The following is a 23,872-nucleotide window of genomic DNA, read 5'->3' on the forward strand; positions in this document are numbered from 1 at the left end:
AAACTGAGACAAAAATAGCATCTAAAACAGGATTAGATAATCATTTTATAAAGAAGAGTATTGAAGGATAAGATTAACAGGTATATGGACAACAGTGTGGAGCTACAGCTGTCACGGATATGATGGGTTGAATAACATTCTATGTCAGTGGTTTTCATGGTGTGTCATGAGAACTGCTCAAGTGTGCTATCAAATTTTGTACAAAGATAATGAAAATCAAGGTTAAACAAACATTGTTTCATCTTCAATGATATTCAATCCATCCAAAATTACAACTCATAAAACTTGTGATAATTAATCATCAAATTAAAAGTAAGGTGTTGGTATTTTGATTCTAAAATATGAACATTCTAATCACCAAAACTGAGTAAAATTAAAATGAAATGATAGCTTTTACCAAAGACCACAGAAGCCGGGCAACAACGATTGTGTTCTTTTACGTCGATAGTGAAAAAACAAACTAACATTAGCATAATTTCTTGTAAAATTTCTTTTATTTTTCAAACAAAGAAGAAATGGATAAGTTTGTTCCCAAGAGATGACTCCTTCGCTAATTCAGTTATTGGTGAAACATCTAAACCAAAAGGAAAAGCAACAAGAATGTCAGCTGAGATAATAAAATGTGAGGCTGGATGAACACAGCAGGCCAAGCAGCATCTCAGGAGCACAAAAGCTGACGTTTCAGGCCTAGACCCTTCATCACAGAGGGGGATGGGGTGAGGGTTCTGGAGTAAATAGGGAGAGAGGGGGAGGCGGACCGAAGATGGAGAGAAAAGAAGAAGGGTGGAGAGGAGTTGCAGAGGGAGAGAGATTCCCTGAAGTTGGTCCGGAGGGAGGAGGGTAACTTCTTCAGGTTAGGCATCCTAGAAGAGGCTTCGCAGTGAGGTTAAAATAGTATCAAAGATAATGGCAAGTGCGGATGCTGGAGAATCCGAGATAACAAAGTGTGGTGCTGGATGAACACAGCAGGCCAAGCAGCATGTCAGTTGCCCAGGTTTCCCTTCCAGGTTTCCCTTTACCCCTCTAAACTGGAATTTATTCTACATTTTTGTAGACATCTCAGGCAACCAGCTTGTAACTGATGTCCATTTCAAGCCCACCGACTCCCACAGCTACCTAGAATACACCTCCTCCCACCCGCCCTCCTGCAAAAATTCCATCCCCTATTCCCAATTCCTCCGCCGCATCTGCTCCCACGATAAGACATTCCACTCCTGCACATCCCAGATGTCCAAGTTCTTCAAGGACCGCAACTTTCCCCCCACAGTTATCGAGAATGCCCTTGACCGCGTCTCCCGCATTTCCCGCAACACATCCCTCACACCCCGCCCCCGCCACAACCGCCCAAAGAGGATACCCCTCGTTCTCACACACCACCCCACCAACCTCCAGATACAACGCATCATCCTCCGACACTTCCGCCATCTACAATCCGACCCCACCGCCCAAGACATTTTTCCATCCCCAACCCTGTCTGCTTTCCAGAGAGACCACTCTCTCCGTGACTCCCTTGTTCGCTCCACACTCCCCTCCAACCCCACCACACCCGGCACCTTCCCCTGCAACCGCAGGAAATGCTACACTTGCCCCCACACCTCCTCCCTCACCGCTATCCCAGGCCCCAAGATGACTTTCCACATTAAGCAGAGGTTCACCTGCACATCTGCCAATGTGGTATACTGCATCCACTGTACCCGGTGTGGCTTCCTCTAGATTGGGGAAACCAAGTGGAGGCTTGGAGACCGCTTTGCAGAACACCTGCGCTCAGTTCGCAACAAACAACCGCACCTCCCAGTCGCAAACCATTTCCACTCCCCCTCCCATTCTTTAGATGACATGTCCATCATGGGCCTCCTGCAGTGCCACAATGATGCCACCCGAAGGTTGCAGGAACAGCAACTCATATTCCGCCTGGGAACCCTGCAGCCTAATGGTATCAATGTGGACTTCACCAGTTTCAAAATCTCCCCTTCCCCAACTGCATCCCTAAACCAGCCCAGTTCGTCCCCTCCCCCCACTGCACCACACAACCAGCCCAGCTCTTCCCCTCCACCCACTGCATCCCAAAACCAGTCCAACCTGTCTCCGCTTCCCTAACCTGTTCTTCCTCTCACCCATCCCTTCCTCCCACCCCAAGCCGCACCCCCATCTACCCACTAACCTCATCCCACCTCCTTGACCTGTCCGTCTTCCCTGGACTGACCTATCCCCTCCCTACCTCCCCACCTATACTCTCTCCACCTATCTTCTTTTCTCTCCATCTTCGGTCCGCCTCCCCCTCTCTCCCTATTTATTCCAGAACCCTCACCCCATCCCCCTCTCTGATGAAGGGTCTAGGCCCGAAACGTCAGCTTTTGTGCTCCTGAGATGCTGCTTGGCCTGCTGTGTTCATCCAGCCTCACATTTTGTTATCTTAGGTCCATGAACAGTTAGAAATAGGTGAGTTGAACAGATTTTGAATATGTGTCTGTGTTTGTACTTGAGGATGATGTATTTGAAACATTTGATCCTTCTTTAGCTTGTTGTATGCACTATGTTGCAAACCTCTCCTGTAAGGCCAAAACCAAATTAAATGTAAGTAAATGGGATGTTGAAGTGCAATCAGGAACCACTGGGTTTCTGCTGTAATTTCAAAGATTATTGGCCCAGAAATTACTGTTGGCAATATTAATTCATGCACTCATATAACCAAAGAAAACCTGATAACGTGTTTTCCTTCCATACACAGGGCAAACTGTTCAAGTATGTCAGTTATTTAATTTATTTTTTGCAGCTGCATGCAGGTAATACCTTAAAGAGGCTAACTTTGCATTGTCTGTCCAGGAACATTCAGCTGTTATGCCAGCCAAGCGTTTGAGGGAGCACTGCACACAACATAACTTTGTCTGCTACTTTTACTGAAATATTGATTTATTTTAGTTTAAATGGACAGCAGCATCTCAGTTTTTAATTTTCCAGGCATTTTATTCTATCATAAGCAATTTACAAACAGCTTGATGACAGATGGATCCATATGAGGAATTCTTCTTTGTTCAAAGTGAATTTTCTTTCCTTTTTTTAAGATGGAGACACTGACTTTTTCTGAGCTGGGTTCCTCTACTCTCTCACCTTAAAAGCCAATCTTCACATGAGCCCAGGCAGTAAGTGAGGCACAATTTAATCATGCAGAGCATCAGAGCAGAACCTGATGCTTTTCCCATCAATTTTCACAGTTCACAGAATCACATATTTGTTACAGCACAGAGGGAGGCCACTTGGCCTGTTGGGTCTGTGTTGGGCTTCTGAATGATCAATTCACCTATAGTCATAACTCCCTCCTTCACATAACCTCGTTCATTCTTTCATTTCAGACAATAATCTAAGTCCTTCCTGAATCCTACAATAAAGCTACCTCCACCACTCCCTCTGGCAGCACATTCCAATCTTAGCCACTTGCTGAGCCAAAAAAGGATTTTTACAAATTTTTGCTTCTTCTGCCAATCACCCTAATTCTGTGACCATTTCTTCTCCACCCTTCCACCAATTTTCGTATTTATCCGATCAGCCCTCCCTTGATGTTCAATGCTTCAATGAAATCTTCCTTCAAGAAAAGCAGTTTGTGTTGCAAATTCTCAAATCTTTCGACATAATTGAAATTCCTCAACCCCGGAACCTACCTAGTGAATCATTTAGGTATTTTTTCTAATGCTGGATCATTTGATGAGATGTCTCGTCTCGTTTCTAGTGATCAAGAGCTGTTTCATTTCTCTTGCTCTGTCTTATGGGCAATGAATCACTTCTAGCAATCTATGTCCCACTTTCCGTTTTGAGATTAGTTAATTCAGTTTGGGAACACAGCACCAGGACTTAGAACTTTCATTCTTCGAGCCTGGATTCAGTTAGATCGTTGCTGATCTGTGCCTCAAATTAATTTGCTTGCTTGTGTCCCCTATCTCCTTATACTTTTACTGATTAAAATCTGTCAATCTCCAAGCCAAACCTGGAACATTACATACTAAAATGGTGACTTAAAAGTAAGTGAATAATTCTAAAGGAATTGTGTAGTATTATACAAATTCTGCTTAAAAAGGATCTCTAGAATTCTGCAGCATTTTAAACACTAATTTCTGTTTTAAAAAAAGCCCAAACAAAATTAGAAGACTCAGAAAATTGTGTGGATGGGTGTAGAAAACTATGACATAAAATGGGCAGGTTAAGCAAGTAAACAAAACTGTAGTAGATGAAATGCAATATGGGAAAACGCAAGAACAACCACCTAGATTCTGAGAAAGAAAATTGGAATTTTCTGCTTGGTGACAGTCAAGTAGGATTTGTGGAGGAGCTAAAGGCTATGGGTTTCCACACACAGAAGCCTCTACAGCTACTGAAGATGTGTGAAAAGAAATCAAACAGACAAATGGAGTATTGACCTTTATCTCAAGAGGATTGTAATACAAAATAGGAGGAAGTCATGATTGAGTTATGCAGAGCACTGACACTAGATTCCATCTGTTCAGCTTTCGGCACCATTTCAGGAAGCAATATACCGTAGCCCTCAAATGTGTTACTCCAATTAATGCTTTGCATTTTAATGTTGGTTTCTTCCAGGTTAATGTCATTTTACATGTAGCTGCACTAGTTTAAAGCAAATAGATACAGATTAAAATAACAATTTAAACATTAACTGTTTTGAAGTGCTGTATAGAAATAAAAAGTTTGCTTTACAAACACCAATCAATTGTATCTAATAGCACATTTTCCATTTAGTTTGTAAATTAAGGACGTTCCCTATTTTTGTTTGAAGAAGGTTATGACACGTGTGCCCAGAATGACGCTGTAGCCACACATGCTGTCTTTAAAACATACCATTGCTGCACTCTCCTGCTCACTGGCCCTTCTCCTGTTCTCTCCTACAGTCACCTCACCACTTGTTTTCTTGCACACTCCTTCCGAGTGGCCACCACTTACTCAAGCCCTTGACCGTAACGAGAATCCGACCCACATGCTGCAACGGTTAGAGAGAAGAAACCAGGAATGTGAGACAGGGAGAAATGGCAAGTGGGATCAAGCTGGAGAAGGAAATTGAGAGTGGAAGGATTGCAAGAAGAAAGGGAAGTGGGAGGCTAGAAATGGGCAGTGGGCAGATGTTGAGTAGAAAGAATTGGTAAATTAATTAAGAGCTAATAGAGCATTTTTAGGTCGAGCAAGCTCACTATAGCTAATAAACTTTTCCAAAATAAAACTTACTGGCCAGGAACATAATCCACTCATATTACGTGATTTTTTATTGGAAAGTGATTCTCGTGCAGCACATTTTGTTTGGTGCACTATATTTTAGGAACATGTCAGCAATACCAAACAAAGAGTAGCTAAATCTCCAATGTCTGACAGATTGTGTTAAACACACGCTGAATGGAGTATAAATGGTTGATCTGAGCTAAAGGAGATTGCATCTTATTAACAACTTCTCTATTCTTCAAGCAGACTCTACAGAACTTGACCTTGCATATTGCTAAACAAATAATTATCTCCTTGTTATGTGTAGTTATGTTCGGTATTAAAGCTCAAAAAGTAGCAGATTCTAATTAAAGGATACTTTGACTTAATATGTTTTAATCTATTAAGATTTGTTCTTACCAGATGGCGATATATGCTTCCAGATTATAGTGGGCTCTGGTTTTCCACTTGCTAGACAATACAGAGTGATATTGCTGAATTCATTCACGACAGAGCTACGAGAGATGTCAAAAATTTTTGGAGGAACTGGAAAACAAAAGGGAAGGCCATTAGATAACATTTTATTAGTTATTGTCACAATAAAATTTTAGCTGATCCTCATAATTATAGGACTAAGCAGCCAATAAACATTTTTCGGGATTATGATTAGAAACCAGTAGCTAGTATTCCAAAGATTGGCCCTGATCTCATGTTGATATAACCAAACAGCTACTCAGATTTCTAACCTCATTTAGCTGAAAAGGGAGTCTTCAGATTTGTTATTTCACTTGAGGTCCGTTTCACAGACCTCCTGAAAAAATAATGGACGACATTGGGTGGCATCGGAAACTGGAGGAGCAATTAGAAAGGAAAATGAGACCTTAATTACAAATAAAACTAAAAAGTAAACTTAAAGTTATAAAGGTGAAAGAGAAACGGAGAAAATGTTAATGAAAATATCAAGGAGAAGTACAATGCTTAATAGCCCTTTCTAAAAAAGATTAGGAAAGAAAAATTCCAAATTAGATTCATTGCTACATTTGTATCAGCCTTATCCTCTGAAATTGTTCTTAACTCTGTTTCATCTCTCCTAACTAGGTTTTATTCCCATTTGCTAACCTTCTCTTCATTCACTATTAATATCTTCAATAATTTTCTGTATTGGGCCTTGTCAAAAGCTTTCCGGAAGTTCACATACAAGTACATCTTTAACAGTTCACCAACTTTCACATCTGATGTTTCTTTTAAGAATTCTGATGTCGAGCACAGTCTTTCTTCTAGAAATCCATGTTTGATGCTCTAACTAATTTTTCTTCATCTAAATATTTAGTAATTTCATCTTTGATTAAACGTTCAAAACTTTCCTCATGACAGATAAACTGGCCACCATGTAATTACATATACTAATGTGGATGCCAGAAATCTGAAATAAAACCAGAAAATGCTGTAAACACCTACCAGATCTAGCTATATCTATGAAGAGAGAAACAGGAGGAGAAATTCTCCCCATTCATGACCAATGTGGTCAATGATGTGTCAGTGGGAAAACATTGGCGAGACTGGAACAATGGGATTCTTGTTGAGGTGAAGAAGACTAAGCTTTCATTAAAGGCTTTTGATGGTGAAATGACATAATCTCACCAGTGAGTAGTGAGAGGTCTACTTGTATACCTTAACATTTCATTATTATCTAATCTCACCTCACCTCACATACATACAAAACTAATTTCTGACTTGAGCAAGTCTGAGCAGTTGGCGGGTGGCTGCTACAGGCCTACAGGAATCATGGCCAGCATTGCCGAACATCTCAGAATTCTTGTGGGGGAAGGGGTGTCACCACAGTTGGTTAATGGCATCATCCATTCTCCCAGCAACTTGGGCATGGTCAGTTGGCCACTTGAAGAGTTCACAAACTGAAGTTTTGTATCATTGCAGTTTCAGGAGTGGATCATGCTCAGTTGGCCTGTTCCAGTTCAACCAAGTTGGGGCTTAGTAACAAATCAGTCAGGGGCCTGGTCACTTTTCAGTCAGGGTGTCGTTCTAAATCAGTCCAGGACGTAGTCCATAGTCAATCTTGAGATCTATTGATTGGAAGTTCTCTGAGGCCACTGCTGTTTTGGGGCAACTGGAGACATGAACTGGGGGTATTGGAGGCAGAGTGCTGAGATGCAATGGGCAAAAGAATTGTTAAAGGAGACAACATAACATATCAATGTGGGAGGCACCCTATCATTGGAGAGAATAGTTTACTACAGGAGGGAGTTGTCATAAATGACCACCACCAGCCTGGCTCCAATGGTGGGGGATCACAATGCATCACAGTATTTGATATAAACATGTTGTAGGCCTGGGGCTCAGGGGGTAAAGTCAGAGATGGGCACTTAAATAAAAGATTTTAGCGGGAATGTGCAGTAATTACTCACAGTAATACATGACGCACATTGCCTTCCACTTTCATCTAAATCACGAATATGCAGTGAAAATGAGAAATGCATGCTATCACACTGAAAGATGCCACAGTCATTTTTATTTCTGTTTGAGGACATGGGCTGTACTTATATGTGATGTGAGGTCCTTCAAGGGGTCATTGCATTAATCGGGCAATTTTACACAATAGACTGAAGACAACTGCATTACAGAATTCTCCAAAACTGCATGCATTGTCTGACGATGTCCAACACAAATCCTGGCCATATCGTCCATATCACTGGTCATTACAGATTGATCACAGTCATCTCTGTGAAGCAAAAGTAACCACAGGTGGCCTTTAAATGTCATCTTTAGGCTGAAATTCACAAAGACAGTCCAAAGAATGACAACAGACTGAAGACAACTGCATATATAATCCGACCCCACCACTCAAGCCATTTTTCCATCCCCACCCTTATCTGCCTTCCAGAGAGACCACTCTCTCCGCGACGCCCTTGTCCGCTCCACACTCCCCTCCAACCCCAACCACACCTGGCACTTTTCCCTGCAACCGCGGGAAGTGCTACACTTGCCCCCACACCTCCTCCCTCACCCCCATCCCAGGCCCCAAGATGACCTTTCATATTAAGCAGATGTTCACCTGCACGTCTGCCAATGTGGTATACTGTATCCACTGCACCCGGTGTGGCTTCCTCTACATTGGGGAAACCAAGCGGAGGCTTGGGGACCGCTTTGCAGAACACCTCCGCTCGGTTCGCAGTAAACAACTGCACCTCCCAGTCGCAAACCATTTCCACTCCCCCTCCCATTCTTTAGATGACATGTCCATCATGGGCCTCCTGCAGTGCCATAATGATGCCACCCGAAGGTTGCAAGAACAGCAACTCATATTCCGTTTGTGAACCCTGCAGCCCAATGGTATCAATGTGGACTTCACAAGCTTCAAAATCTCCCCTTCCTCCACTGCATCCCAAAACCAGCCCAGTTTTTCCCCTCCCCCCACTGAATCACAAAGCCAGCCCAGCTCCTCCCGTCCCTCCTCTGCATCCCAAAACCAGCCCAGCCTGTCTCCGCTTCCCTAACCTGTTCTTCCTCTCACCCATCCTTCCTCCCAGCTCAAACCACACCTCCATTTCCTACCTACTACCTCATCCCGCCTCCTTGACCTGTCCGTCTTCCCTGGACTGACCTATCCCCTCCTCCCCACCTATACCCTCCTCTACACCTAACTTCTTTTCTCTCCATCTTCGGTCCGCCTCCCCCTCTCTCCCTATTCATTCCAGAACCCTCTCCCCATCCCTCTCTCTGGTGAAGGGCCGAGGCCCGAAATGTCAGCTAAGAAGGATGTGGAAGCTTTGGAAAGGGTGCAGAGGAGATTTACTAGGATGTTGCCTGGTATGGAGGGAAGGTCTTATGAGGAAAGGCTGAGGGACTTGAGGCTGTTTTCATTAGTGAGAAGAAGGTTGAGAGGTAACTTAATTGAAACATATAAAATAATCAGAGGGTTAGATAGGGTGGATAGGGAGAGTCTTTTTCCTAGGATGGTGAAGGCGAGCACGAGGGGGCATAGCTTTAAATTGAGGGGTGAAAGGTATAGGACAGATGTCAGAGGTAGTTTCTTTACTCAGAGAGTAGTAAGGGAATGGAACGCTTTGCCTGCAACGGTAGTAGATTCGCCAACTTTAGGTACATTTAAGTTGTCACTGGACAAGCATATGGACGTACATGGAATAGTGTAGGTTAGATGGGCTTGAGATCGGTATGACAGGTCGGCACAACATCGAGGGCCAAAGGGCCTGTACTGTGCTGTAATGTTCTATGTTCTAGATGCTGCTTGGCCTGCTGTGTTCATCCAGCTTCACACTTTGTTACCAAAGAATGACAAGCTGCATAAAGGCATGGAGCTGCTTTCCTCACATCTTGCACTATAAGAAGTTGCCAGCATATTGTCATAAGCAATGCTATCTTTCTTGGGTAATGTGGAAGCTGGAGTGGGGAGTGATGAAGTTTCAGTAATCCCTTTAAACTAACAATTTCTTATGTTTGTACAACACGGCTGGTGCTGCATACTTTGGAATAAAGTACCCTATATCAAAAGTCCGTCTAGACGTTTTGTATCATTACAGTGTGGGGAGTGGACCATGCTCAGTTGAGCAGTTCCAGTTCAATCCCATGGCCCTCCACAAGGTCTATGGTAACCTGCTGTTTGCGTGTGCTGCAACTGCTGACTCTTTCCTAAGGAGTTGGCTTTGTTCTGATACTCCCCACGTAGGCTCACTAGAACCAACACTGATGGATTCAGACACAGCAGGTACTATCATGTGGCTACTGCATAATGATGGAACAGAGAAACTGTCAGCAAGCACAAGATTAGAAGGAACTTCTACTGTTTGCCAAACAGCTTCCACATGAAGAGGCCAGAACTGAAGTTCCCCTTAGGTCGTGGAAGTGGTACAGGAGGCCCAGAGCCTATCACCATTGATTTTCTTCATACGAGCAAGTTACAGTGCCACTGCTGAATAAGAATGGGCCAGGACACTGTCATCATTTGATTGAGCAGGACCTGTGATCTGCAGGAGTGAGGAGAATATCCTGTCCCATGGGGCATTAAGCTAATAGCTGCGTTCATTTTTCTGCAACTGGCTGTTTCTAAGAATTGATGGGGGACCTGAATGGGATTTTGCACTCTTCAATTCCCAATCATATTGAAACTGTTACTGGTGTAACTTGCACCAGATCACACCATTTTGTCTTGCTTCCCTGTGGCAAGGTCAGTGCTGCAGCTTTGGCTGTAGGGTTTGTCAATATCGCTCCCCCACCACAGGTGCAGGGCACTATAGCCTGTATACACATTGCACTAAGTGTATCTTTTCATAATATGAATTTTGTTGAAAAGAAAAAAAAATTTATTTGGTTTGTGTACAAGTCATTTGTGATCATCCTGGGAGTCTGTGCCAGGACATTTCACGATGCCTGTATCCTTGATAACCCTCAGGTTCCTGCTTCATTTCTAGGAATGGATGCCTTACAAGGTTGGCTACTGGAAGACAAGGGCTACAATCTGTACCCATTCCTGATGACTCCATTATGAAACCCTCTATCTGAGGCAGAGATATATAATGGAGTAGACAGTTGTTCTTCTGAAGATGCATGGAATGGTCTCGGAGGGTCATGCAGTACAATCCAGACAGAATCCTGCTGTAGAATTCTTCCATACTGCATTCTGCACAATTACAATGGACAAAAATTAGATGTGGTGGACTCAAAAGCCTATTTCAGAGAGTGGCAGCAGTTGTATGAGGTTAGTGAGGAGGAGGAGGATCATCACCTCCATCACGACAGAGCATAGCAGTGTCAGGGGCAAAAGGACTTAATTGACACCCACTTCCAACTCTGACGTGAATGAAGTCATCATTTGCTGTAAATTTGTTGTTAGTTAAAAGGCAAGGAGTCCGTTTATTCCCAGAAGCAAATGCAGCTTTTTTGTTTGTTTTTCCTTCACATTTCTCCAGTCATTTAACATAAAGACCTGTTTGCTATGTGACGATCTCACATTCAACACTGACAAGATACCAGGCAATGCTGGTCATTAGGGAAAAAGTAGCACTGCAACAGTCAGGACTCTAAATTGTGTGGTGCTAAGGATGGGTAGCTGCGGTTATAATAACATTCACTTGGACAACTGATGGTGTAAAGTGGCAATACATTTATGAATGTGGATTTTCTAATTTTATCCATGCCATACATGTGCCCACAGAAGCTTTGGTTTATCATTTCTCTCCTCCTATACATACAGAAAAGGGCTGGTCATAGCTGAAAGCATTTGACCAGGTGCTTAGCTGGGCTTAACCTATTGTGCTGGCAACGGAAATTCTGGAAGGTTCCGGCAGCAAATGAATGCAAGATAATATGAACACAGTACTCAGAGATGTGGTGCATAAATGTTGATTTGAGCAGCAAGAAATGTGGGAGTTAATTCACTAGAATTCATGGAGAGAAACCCTCCACAAGATTCCCTGATATTGATACTTTTGCTGATTTTTGGTACAATTGTGGTTTTCAGTTCGAAGCTTTATGTCAATGGTTTAGCTTTCCCTTCCTCTTTCACTTTCTCATTTGAAACTGTGTATTATGTTGGTCACTCTCCAGACCCCCAGCACATAATGGGTGTAACTTAATGCCATCTGGCAAAATGATGTGAAGGGCAGGCATTTATTTGAAACAGAGGGTGCTGGGTCCTATTGCATTACCTTCCCACTTCTACCCCAGGTAAGATTTGTGGATGGCCTTCCAATCCCACCACCAATTGAGGCTCTTTGGTTACCTCCTCCCGCTTAACTAGTCTTCAACTAGTAGCGGGTAGGCCAGTTACCATGCACGAAGCCCCAGGAGCAGAGCCGACATTGTTTGCTGGCAGTCTCCAGAGGAAGGCTTTATAGTTGGGTGGCACAGTAGCTCAGTGGTTAGCACAACTGTCTCATGGTGTCAGGGACCCGGGTTTAATTCCAGCCTCAGCTGACTGTCTGTGTGGAGTTTGCACATACTCCTCATGACTGTGCATGGTTTCTGCTGGGTGCCTTGGTTTCCTCCAACAGATCAAAGATGTACAAATTAAGTGGATTGGCCATGGTAACAGCAGCGTTACAGGCATAGGGTGGGGGTTTGAGTGGGATGTTCTTTGGAGGGTTGGACCAGGCTTGATGGAGCACATGGCCTCTTCCCGCACTGTAGGGATTCTATGTTGCATTGTCAGACTCTCATTGGCTAATTAAGGAAACCAGCATCAGGAAGGGGGAAGCCCATTGAGAACCTCTCTGATCCTATTATCTCTCCTCACACAACTTGCGACCTGTGGTCATGTTCTCTGGTATTCACTTGCGGTCAAAACCAGCCTAGGCACGATTATAATCCTTGATCTCATCGAAGGTTCATTCCTGGGGACTTAGTTTTCCACAACTCTCAACCGAAGGGAGAGATTCCATTGTCTGATAACACCCATCAATTCTCCATAGAGCCTTGCTGCATAACGTCCTGTGTTTTTGATACTATAGCCCTATTTCTCTCAGAACCCTCAGATGTCTCGTGGTGCATTGTCCTCCATTAGCTTAAACTTATCTGATATCACTTTTCATTTATTGTAAAGCTGGGAGAAGGATTTAAACTGGCAGCCACCTATTTTTCACCTGAAAATTTGGTGGCTTCTTCCTTCCCATGTGCCCACCTAACACGCAGATAGGGTGAGATGAAGGAGTGGAAAGAAGCATAAGAGGTGTGCAGCACATGCAGCACCACAGAGCTGCTGAGGTGGTATGTGCTGTAAATCCTCTTTAGTTATTTGAATTAAATTTGAACAGTCCTTTAAAAGGTTACCTTGCGCTGGTATTCAAAGCAGATTGATGAACTAGAAAAAATGAAACAAGCAAATTAGGACCTGATGCCTGCATTTATTGTCTTCCCACACACCTGGCCTGTCAAGCTGAAGTGGTCCAAAGCCCCGATTAAGTGTTTGATCAGGCTAACAAACTGCAACAGAGTATCTGTTTACTGCTCACAATGCACTGATACCTGTTAATGGGATTTGAACTTTCGAGTGGCTCAGAAATCCTGACTGCCTCACAGGGTGCACACTGCTCATATCACAATGGCTTTACACTGAACACAAAAACTTCCAGATACAAAAAAGCCTCCAGCCTGCTCCAGGTGTTTCGGAGGTGGCACAATTACGTTCTCAGAAATTGCGTCTCTTAATATATCTTTCTCCTGCTGTTCTCAACTTGGTTTCTGTAGCAGACAGCCACAGAAGGAAATAACCACAAACGAACAAACTGGAAAATGCTGGAGAAATACAGCAGTGTTAATATTCTGCGTCCAATATCACTCTTTCTCGGTCACTGAAAGAGAGGGAAAAGATAGTGCTGACACTTCCTCAAAGTTATGAATTTTTTGGCAAAGATCATTAGCTAGTTTTTACCAAACCCACATTTTGGGAACAGATGAGATCAGGTGCAATGCTAATTAAACAAATCACCTTATTTTACTTCCTGTTAATGTCAATGGACAGTAATTCTGAGAATGTTTAAATCTGGCATTTCATCCAATCCTGTCAGTTTCTGGGTAGGTTATATTTAAATTACACCAAGTATATAAAAAAAAACTTTGATACTGAAAATCTGAAGAACAGTCACTGGACCTGAAATGCTAACTCTAATTTCTCTCCACAGATGCTGCCAGATCTGCTGAGTTTTTTGAGCAATTTCTGTTTTTGTTACGCGGATTGAATACATTTCGACATTGCTTTGTTAACTTTATAGAACCAAATCTGATGTTTAAAGGTTTCAATTCCCAACCACAGTCAGAGATAAAATCTCAGTATTTCAGCTTCCAGAATAGGAAGTTGTCAGCCCAGTTGCAAATTCGGCTGGATGTTGAATTGGGTACAAAGCTTGCAGGTAAGGAAGGAGAAATGACTCAAGATTTCTGCTGATGGTTTATTTTGACATTTAAGAGTAAATATTGAGTGGCCCCTAGGTGGATAACAAACTCTTTAGCATTTAAGCTGCTCAACCTAGCAAGCCACTTAGTTGTACCAATCATGATAAAGTCTCAAAGAAATAAAACTGCACGGATCACCTGGCATCAACTTAGGCACTGGAAAAGAAAACAGCAGGAACAGCCCCGTCGACCCTGTGAAGTCCTCCTCACTAACATCTGGAGGTTAGTACCAAAATTGGGAGAGCTGTCTCATAGACTAGTCAAGCAACAGCCCGACATAGTCAAACTCCCAGAATCATACCTTACAAACAGGACAGACCCAGCACAGTGGTATATAGTCTAGGAGTCCTCAACATTGACTCTGGGCTCCATGAAGTCTCATGGCTTCAGGTTAAACATGGGCAAGGAAACCTCCTGCTGGTTACCACATAGCATTCTCCCTCAGCTGATGAGTACGTGCTCTCAATGTTGAACAACACTCAGAGGAAACATTGAGGATGATAATGGCACAAAATGAACTCTGGGAGGGGGATTTCATGTTCACCACCAACAGTGGCTCAGCAGCAGTATGACTGACCAAGCTGGTCAGGTACTAAAGGACATAGCTGCTAGACTGAGTCCGCAGCAGGTGGTGAAGGAACCAACAAGAGGGTAAAAACATACTTGACCTTATCCTTACCAATCTGCCAGCTGCAGTCGCATCTGTCTAAAATAGTATCGGTAAGAGAGACCATCACACAGTCCTTGTGGAGACAAAGTCCCGCCTTCACGTTGAGAACAACCTCCATCGTGTTGTGTGTGCTATCACCGTGCTAAATGGGACAGACTTCACACATATCTAGCAACTCAAGACTGGGTAACCATGAGACACTGTGGGCTATCAACAGCAGCGGAATTGTACTCCAGCACAATCTATAACCTCATGGCCTGGCATATCCCCCACTCACACATTACCATCAAGTCAGGGAATCAACCCTGGTTCAATGGAGAGTGCAGGAGGGCATGCTAGGAGCAGCACTAGGCATATCTGAAGGTGAGGTATTAACCTGGTGAAGCCACCAAACTGGAACACTTTGCAGGCCAAACAGCAAAAGCGGCAAGTGACAGACAGAGCTAAGTGATTCCATAACCAACGGATCAGATCTAAGCTCTGCAGTCCTGCCACATCCAGTCGTGAATAGTGGTAGACAATTAAACAACTCACTGAAGGAGGAGGATCCACAAATATCTCCGTCCTCAATGATGGAAGAACCCAACACATCAATGCGAAAGATAAGGCTGAAGCTTTCACAACAATCTTCAGCCAGAAGTGTCGGGTCGATGATCCATCTTGGCATCCTCCAGTGGTCCCCAGCATTACAGATATCAGTCTTCAGCCAATTTGATTCATTCCACATGATATCAAGAAATGGTTGGACACACTGGATACTGCAAAAGCTATGGGCCCTGACAATATTCCAGAAAGAGTACTGAAGACTTGTGCTCCAGAACTTGCTACTCCCCTAGTCAAGCTGTTCCAGTACAGTTACAACACTGGTATCTACCCAACAATGTGGAAAATTGCCCAAATATGTCCTGTAGATAAAAAGCAGAACAAATCCAACTTGGCCAAATACCGCCCCATCAGTCTACTCTTGATCATCAATAAAGTGACGGGAGGTGTCATCAACAGTGGTGTCAAGCAGCACCTGCTCAGCAATAACCTGCTCAGTGACGCCCAGTTTGGGTTCAGCCAGGGCCACTCAGCTTCTGATCTCATTACAGCGTAGGTTCAAATATAGACAAAAGAGCTGAATTACAGAGGTGAGGTGATAGTAACAGCCCTTGACATCAAGGCTATATTCAACCGAGTGTGGCATCAAGGAGCCCTGGCAAATTGGAATCCCAGGGGCCAAAGTCTCTGGTGGTTGGTGTCATGCCTGACTCATGGGAAGATAATCATCTCAGCTCCAGAACGTCTCTGCAGGTGTTCCTCAGGGTAGTGTCCAAGGCCCAACCATCTTCAGCTGCTTCATCAATGACCTTCCCTCCATCATAGGGTCAGAAATGGGGGTGTTTGCCAATGATTGCATAATGTTCAGCACCATTTGCAACTCCTCAGGTCATGAAGCAGTCCATGTTCACAAGCAACAAGATCTGGACAATACCCAGCTTGGGCTGATTAGCTGGAAGTGACATTCGCATCACACAAATGCCATCACCAATAAGAGACGATCTAACCACTGTCCCTTGACATTCAATAGTGTTCTCATCACTGAATCTCCCACTGGTAACATCCTGGGGGGTTACCATTGATGAGAAACTCAACTGGACTCACCACATTAACAGTGTGGCTACAAGAGCAGGCCAGAAGTGAGTAACTCACCTCCTGACTCCTCAAAGCCTGCCCACCATCTACAAGGCACAAGTCAGAAGTGTGACAGAATGCTCCCCACTTGTCTGAATGAATGCAGCCCCAGCAGCATGCAAGAAGGTTGACACCATCCAGGACAATGCAGTCCATTTGATTGGCACTACATCCACAAGCATTCACTCCCTCCATCACTGATGCTCAGGAGCAGCAGTGTGTACTATCTACAAGATGCACTGTAGAAATTCACCAAAGATCCTCAGACAGCGCCTTCCAAACACATGACTACTTCAATCTAGAAGACAAGGGCATCAGACATATGGGAACACCACCACCTCCAAGTTCCCCTCCAAGGCACTCACCATGCTGACTTGGAAATATATTGCCGTTCCTTCACTGGCGCTGGATCAAAGTCCTGGAATTCCTTCCCTAATACTATTGTGGGTCAACCCACAGCTGCTGCAGTTCAAGAAAGTAGCTCACCATCACTTTCTTAAGGACAACTAGGGATGGGCAAGAAATGCTGGCCAGCCAGCAACGCCCACATCCCATATATGCATAGAAAAAAACCCAGCATGCTAGAAGCCTCAGAAATTGTCAAAATTACTATTGTACAAATAAACAAATACACAACTGGTTAATGGGCCATAGCCATACAGCAGTATGGTCCAACCAATCTGTGTCGACCAGAATCCCAAACTAAACTAGTCCCACCTGCCTGTGCTTGGCTCGTATCCCTCCAAACCTTTCCTATTCATGTACTTACTCTTATCTACCATTTCCTCAGGAAGTATCGTTCCACACAGGAGCCACTATGTAAAAAAAAATGCTCCTCATGTCTTTTTTAAATCTTTTTCCTCTCACCTAAAAAATAGGGAACGAGGGAAAAGACACCTGTTGTTCACTTTATCTATACACTCCATAATTTTATAAAGCTTTTTAAGGTCACTCCTTAACCTCCCAAACACAAGTGAGAAAAATCCCAGCCTATCCAGCCTCTCCTTACAACTTCAACCTTACTTTCTTGGCAACATCTTGGTGAATCTCTACTGAACATCAGCTTAATGATATCCTTCTTATAACAGGGTGATCAGAATTGAACACACGTGACAATAAAACCTAAGTCTAAAGCAGGTTCAGTTAACATTGCTTCTAATTACCACAGATGGCACAGTAATATAATGCTTGTAGGGACTGTTATGGTGTAGTGGATGTGTCTCTACCTCTGAGTCAGGAGACTCAAGTTCAAGTCCCATTAACTCCAGTGGTTGTCATAACATCCCTGAACAGATCAAACAAAAATATCTATAATTGGGTAGTAAGTGCCTTGACTGTTTGCCCAAGAGGTCAGCATCAGCTAAAGTTTTTACACTTTTCCTCTTCTAAGACTTTGTCAGTAAGGCAAGGTTTGTCCCTAGCTAAACAAAGAGTTAAGGTTTTGCCACTTCAAACTCACCGCCAACTCATTCTAGTAACCGAAGAGTTTACACAGCCAGCCCATGGCACTCAATTGTTTTTCTTTTCTCTTTAAGTTTTTATTTCATGTAGCACATTTGCTGCTATTGATTTGCATTTCATTTGTCTGAATTGTGGAAGTAAGAAAATAGCAGAAATACTAAATAATTCTTTTTGCAACATTTCATCAGCTAGTTAATAGCTAATTCACCTCACAGCCTGTGGTTCCCAGTGGATGCAGCATGGCTATATTGATCACAAGAATATTTCTTCTGACAAAAATTCTGCCATTCTTGATTATTCAAATATTTTTGTTCAAGAATCTGTCAATTGTTAAAACGAAGTCAAAAACATGCAAATCAAACGGTAAAAACAAAATAATAGACTATAGAATTGGTTGGCTGACAGGAGGCAGAGAGTGGTTGCAGATGGTAAGTTTTCTGCCTGGAGGTCAGTGCTGAGTGGTGTCCCGCAGGGCTCTATTCTTGGGCCTCTGCTCTTTGTAGTTTTTATAAATGACTTGGATGAGGATTTTGAGGGGTGGGTTAGTATGTTTGCTGATGACACAAAGGTTGGAGGTGCTGTTGATAGAATCGAGGGCTATTGCAGGCTTCAGCGAGACATTGACAGAATGCAGAGCTGGGCTGAGAAATGGCAGATGGAGTTCAACCTGGATAAATGCGAAGTGATGCATTTTGGAAGGTCGAACTTAAATGCTGAATATAGGATTAAAGGCAGGATTCTCGGCAGTGTGGAGGAACGGCAGGATCTTGGTGTTCAAGTGCATAGCTCCCTCAAAGTTGCCACCCAGGTGGATAAGGTTGTTAAGAAAGCATATGGTGTTTTGGCTTTCATTAACGGGGATCGAGTTTAAGAGCCGCGAGGTTTCGCTGCAGCTCCTCAAAACCCTGGTGAGACCACACTTGGAATATTGTGTCCAGTTCTGGTCGCCCTATTATAGGAAAGATGTGGAGGCTTTGGAGAGGGTGCAAAGGAGGTTTACGAGGATGCTGCCTGGACTGGAGGGCTTGTCTTACGAGGAGAGGTTGACTGAGCTTGGACTTTTCTCTCTGGAGAGAAGGAGGAAGAGAGGTGACCTGATCGAGGTGCACAAGGTAATGAGAGGCATGGATAGAGTTGATAGCCAGAGACTTTTCCTCAGGGCAGGATTGACTGCCACAAGGGGTCATAGTTTTAAGGTGTTAGGAGGAAGGTATAGAGGAGACGTCAGAGGGAGGATCTTCACCCAGAGAGTTGTGAGCGCATGGAATAGTTTACCAGTGGTAGTCGTGGAAGCAAGTCATTAGTGATATTTAAGCGACTGCTGGACATGTACATGGACAGCAGTGAATTGAGGGGAATGTAGGTTAGGTTATTTTATTTTTGGATTAGGAATATCCCACGGCACAACATCGTGGGCCAAAGGGCCTGTACTGTGCTGTACTTTTCTATGTTCTATATTCTAAAGTATTGCGCATTTTATTAACATACAACTGCTAAAACTTGTATGTCACAATCGTTATATGCTGTTATAATAGAATTGTCAATCCATTTGAAATAGGTTAAATTTGAGGCCTTTATTTCTACATGAACATACCAATGGTTTCCAAGTCTATTTAAGGATCTCACATTTCAGCATTCACATGAATTCGTAAAATGTTAAAAAGGCATAAAATTGTTCATAAATAACCAAGCTTCACAAAGTTTATAAACTAGTCCTTGAGTTGTTGAACTTTAGTGACAAGGCCCATAATGAGACTACATCCCTATACCACGAAGTGAAAGGACTTCACCAAATGATGTGACAATTCCATCCCTGTCAACTTTAACAACATTTGAGATTTTTTTGGTATTCAGTGTGTAGATATCAAAGAAAGTCTGGGAAGTAAATTTGGTTTCTTGGCTCGTTTCAGCTAAAGGAAGCGGATTGTTATCAATACAGATTTATGCTCAGAGTTGCGATTATTCCCAGGGTAAGCATATCATAAGTCAATTACTTACATAGAAATATTGAATATTTCCAAATTTTCTATCTCTGGATAATCAGCAGTGAACAGCAAGAATGTATTTCATACACAAAAACTTTCTTGCATTTTCATGTAGTCCTCGCTGTCCGACACATTGCATTTGTCTTCACTGATTATCTTTGTTTTAATTAGCACTCATGTCAGTTATCTTTTTGAGACCAATGACTAAACCCAATATGAATGCTGTATTGTAGATGAAGAGGATAGAGTTAATGCTTAGTGATTAGTTGCTCAATTCTTTTGCTGTATTATCACCACAGAAATATGGTGGGAGCTCATTACACTTTATTGTAAAGTATCCTTATGACTCAAGTTGCCTATTAGAACTAAAATTAATTCTTACATCTAGCTTCGACTCCAAGGAAACTTACCTTATTATATTTTTTAAATAGTCTATATTGCAAGGGAAATTTTTCACCTCAAGTTTGTTGCTTGACCGCTTAAGAAATTGCTACATAGAAGAAACCCACAGAGCCTAAATTTTTAAGCATTCTATGACTAGAATATCAAGTATTCTTTTGAAAATGATAGTTAGTTTCATAAGATCAAACCAAAAAGGTAATACAGGAATTTTGTAAAATAAAGTGTCCTTAAGGTGAAAGAATTACACAGACAAAACTATTTGATTCCCAACTGAGAAAGGGAGATAAAAAGCATTGATCTGCAGACTTCAGAATTCTTACAAAGGGAATATATTGGAGTGATGTGTGTTGCAGTTGCCTTACAATACTGAAATACTTAGCAGATCCAGCCTCTGCAGAAGCGCTGTACTGTGAATATGTTCATGCACCACGACCAGGGAGTTAATAAATGCAAGCAATTCTCACTGGATTGGAAACTAACAAACTTGGTTTCTATCTTCAAAAATAAGTACCAAAACTCATCTGGATATATCGAGGCTCATTGATTTTATATCAAAGTTGGAATTACAATGGAATTGACCATCAGGAACAAAGTAGATGATAATCTGAACAGAGGAAAACACAAGCAAATGGCTATCATTATAGCTTTAGATTCTGCCTGCCAACATCCTTGACTAATTTTCAGTAGCAGCGTTCCACATTGACAGTAAAAAAAACTCCAGAAAGCATTCAATAAAAGCTGAGGCACCCATGACAACAAAACAAAACCCCAAAACCCAACAGCTTCATAAAATAGAAGCAGCTGACCATTTGAGAGTATCTAACAGAATTTTGTGCTGGGGCTGGAGTGGGCAGGTGGTGGGGTGGTGAGGCAGGTTCGATGTGCTTAGCTTCAAGCCAGACTTCCCCACCTTGCTCCCAAGGTGGCCCATAAGGATCACATCAAAGTTTAGTCCACTGCTGTTTCAATTAACATAGCTGGAAGTAGCCCTGTCACCTGTTCGTCTCCCTGACTTGTGAAGACAGTTAGTGATCTTCAGTGGGGCAGTTCCTGAATCCAAAGAACTCAGTGTCTGAACCAGGAACTGGATATCTGGTGCCCACAGGGAACTAGCCCGGTTCCCTGGCTTCCAAAGCTCCTGCATCTCTTCTTTGTGACTGCTTCTCACCCCCTTCACTCTATCTATTTTGCTTTCTGCTACTTTCCATTCTGCTGAGTCCTCCACAATCCTGGAACTCCAGGGGTGCTCTTGTACTAGCAGTCATAGCCTCCTCACAGTGATCGTTGAGCTGAACCTCGGTACCGGAGTCTTGATTCTGTTCAAAGGCCTGCTGATGAGCTTACTATGGTCTTATTGGCATGTGGCTCAAGGAGCCTTCCCTTCAAGAGGAGTTGTGTGTCTACCACTGATTCTCCAGCTGGCTAACAACACTTCCACTCTCTCAACAGGGATTTCACCCTCTGAGTCAATGGGCCGAATGGGGAAAGAGTGTGGTAAATTTAAGAGATTGCTGTATCACTACTGTCAATACGTTCCAGTGGGAAAGAAAGATTCTGAGGGAAGGGTGCACCATCCATGATAAAGAAAGTTAAATATAGTATCAAATTGAAAGAAATGGCATAGAATACTTAAAATAATGTTATTGGGGCTTGAATCCAGAATACCAGACAGAATATAAAGAACAGCAAACAATGACAGAAAAATTAATAAGTAAAGGAAAATTAGAATAAGAGTAAACCAGCCAGAAATATAAAAACTTGTAGTAAAAGATTTTATATTTTAAAAGGAAAAGAGCAATTCAAGGGAGCAATGTTCCCTTAGAATAGGAATTAATAATGGGGGAAAAAGAAATGGCAGATGAATTCAACAGTGCATGCACCTTCACTGAAGAGGTTACAGATAAACACTGCAAACCAATTGCAAATCAGAAGGTGAAAATGAGCAAGAAAATTACAATCACAAAGGAATGGTCCTACCAGAATTATTAAAAGAAAAGTCTGCCAAGTCGTCAGGTCCTGACAGAGTTCATCTTATGGCAGGAAATGAAGTGGTTGCTGAGGTAATAGATGCATTGAAATTCATTTTTCAAAATTCTGTACGTATTAGAAAGATCCTATTAAATTGGAAAATAGCAAAATATTCTTCCATTCAAGAAGGGAGGCAAACAGAAATGACAGGCCAATTAGTTTAAAGGCTGTCCTAAGGAAAAAATAAAATCTATTATTGAGCAGATTACAGCCGGGCATTTGAAAAACCTTGATGCAATCAGGCAAAGTCAACATGGTTTTGTGAAAGAGAGAGCTCATGTATGACTTATTCATTGGAACTTTTTGAGGAAGCAACAAGTATTATAGCCAAAATATTGTAGGACTACTGTACTAAAATCTCTAAAAAGCATTCAGCAAAGTGCCAAATCAAAGTTTAAACACAAAATATGAGCTCATAAAGTAGGAAATAGCACATTAGTACAGGTAGAGTTTAGTTGGTGAATAGGAAACAAAGTTGGTATAAATTAATCATTTTTGAGTTGGCAATCTGAAGGAAAAGGCCACATGGATAAATGTTGGAGCTTCAATTATTTATAATTTATATCAATGAGTCAGATGTAAGGATCAAATGTATGACAAAAATGGAAATTGCTGGAAAAGCTCAGCAGGTCTGGTAGCATCTGTGGAGAGAAATCAGAGTTAACATTTTTGGGTCCAGTGACCCTTCCTCATAAGTTATGGTAGCTAAGTAAATGTAAGTTTATATGCAGAAGGTAGGGTTGGGGGAAGGACTAAATGATAGGTGGGGATAGAGCCCAAAGAGACAGAAGAACAATTCGACAGCCAAAGGAGTGGATACCAATCTGGTTAGGAGGCTGAAGTGGGAACTGTTAGTGGCTAACAATGGGCTATGTGTAATAATAGACTATGTGACAACAAGGGCTGGTGTGTGGGAGTTAGGGTCAAGAGACAGGGGAGCTCAAGCTCTAAAGCTGTCAAACTCAACATTGAGTCCAAAAGGCTACAGGATCCCCAGGCCAGGATCATAGGTATTTCTGCAATGTTCAATGTTCATGCTGCATCCTAAGATCCACACATTGTGCCATGTGGTGTTGTATCCACTCTCTTGAGCCCTCTCTCCAGCAGCATTACATTGTGCTGGCTCAGGGCTGCACCACTCCCCAGTTCCACTTCATCCTCTGGCTTATTCGCTGTGCTAACAAGAAATAAATCTTTTCCTTTCAGACATTGAGGCACACAAGATGCAACAATGCAGAGATACCCACATCCCTCTGGAACCTTCGTTCCCTTCCCTTCTCTCTGACTTCATCCCCTCCCACAAGCCCACCTCCAATTGGGTATTCACTAGCCCTCCTGATTATCTGCTGTCTGATGCTAAACATTCTGCTCTCAGCAAGGTCTCAGTTGTAGATGTCTGCCCCCACCCCCACCTTAATGAATTTCAGACACGATATAACATTGAATTCTTCTTCTGTCGCCTTCACCGCCGTGCCCATTTCTTTGGACAAGATTCCTCTTCTTGTCCCACAGATGCCTTCATCCATCTCCA

The 23,872-nt window shown here is 42.7% G+C and overlaps 1 protein-coding gene and 1 long non-coding RNA gene across 2 annotated transcripts in view; one reads left to right on the forward strand and one right to left on the reverse strand.

Moving 5' to 3' along the window:
• negr1 (neuronal growth regulator 1) overlaps window positions 1-23,872 on the reverse strand; it is a 470,416-nt gene that overhangs the window by 111,373 nt on the left and 335,171 nt on the right. The window contains exon 3 of the mRNA XM_048539659.2: window positions 5,617-5,742. Coding sequence (XP_048395616.1) covers window positions 5,617-5,742 — 126 coding nt within the window. The remainder of the gene's footprint in view (window positions 1-5,616; window positions 5,743-23,872) is intronic.
• LOC132209903 (uncharacterized) overlaps window positions 1-23,872 on the forward strand; it is a 54,994-nt gene that overhangs the window by 12,644 nt on the left and 18,478 nt on the right. The window lies entirely within an intron of this gene.

Source organism: Stegostoma tigrinum, chromosome 8 (genome assembly GCF_030684315.1).
Source record: "Stegostoma tigrinum isolate sSteTig4 chromosome 8, sSteTig4.hap1, whole genome shotgun sequence".
In the NCBI taxonomy this organism is placed as follows: domain Eukaryota; kingdom Metazoa; phylum Chordata; class Chondrichthyes; order Orectolobiformes; family Stegostomatidae; genus Stegostoma; species Stegostoma tigrinum.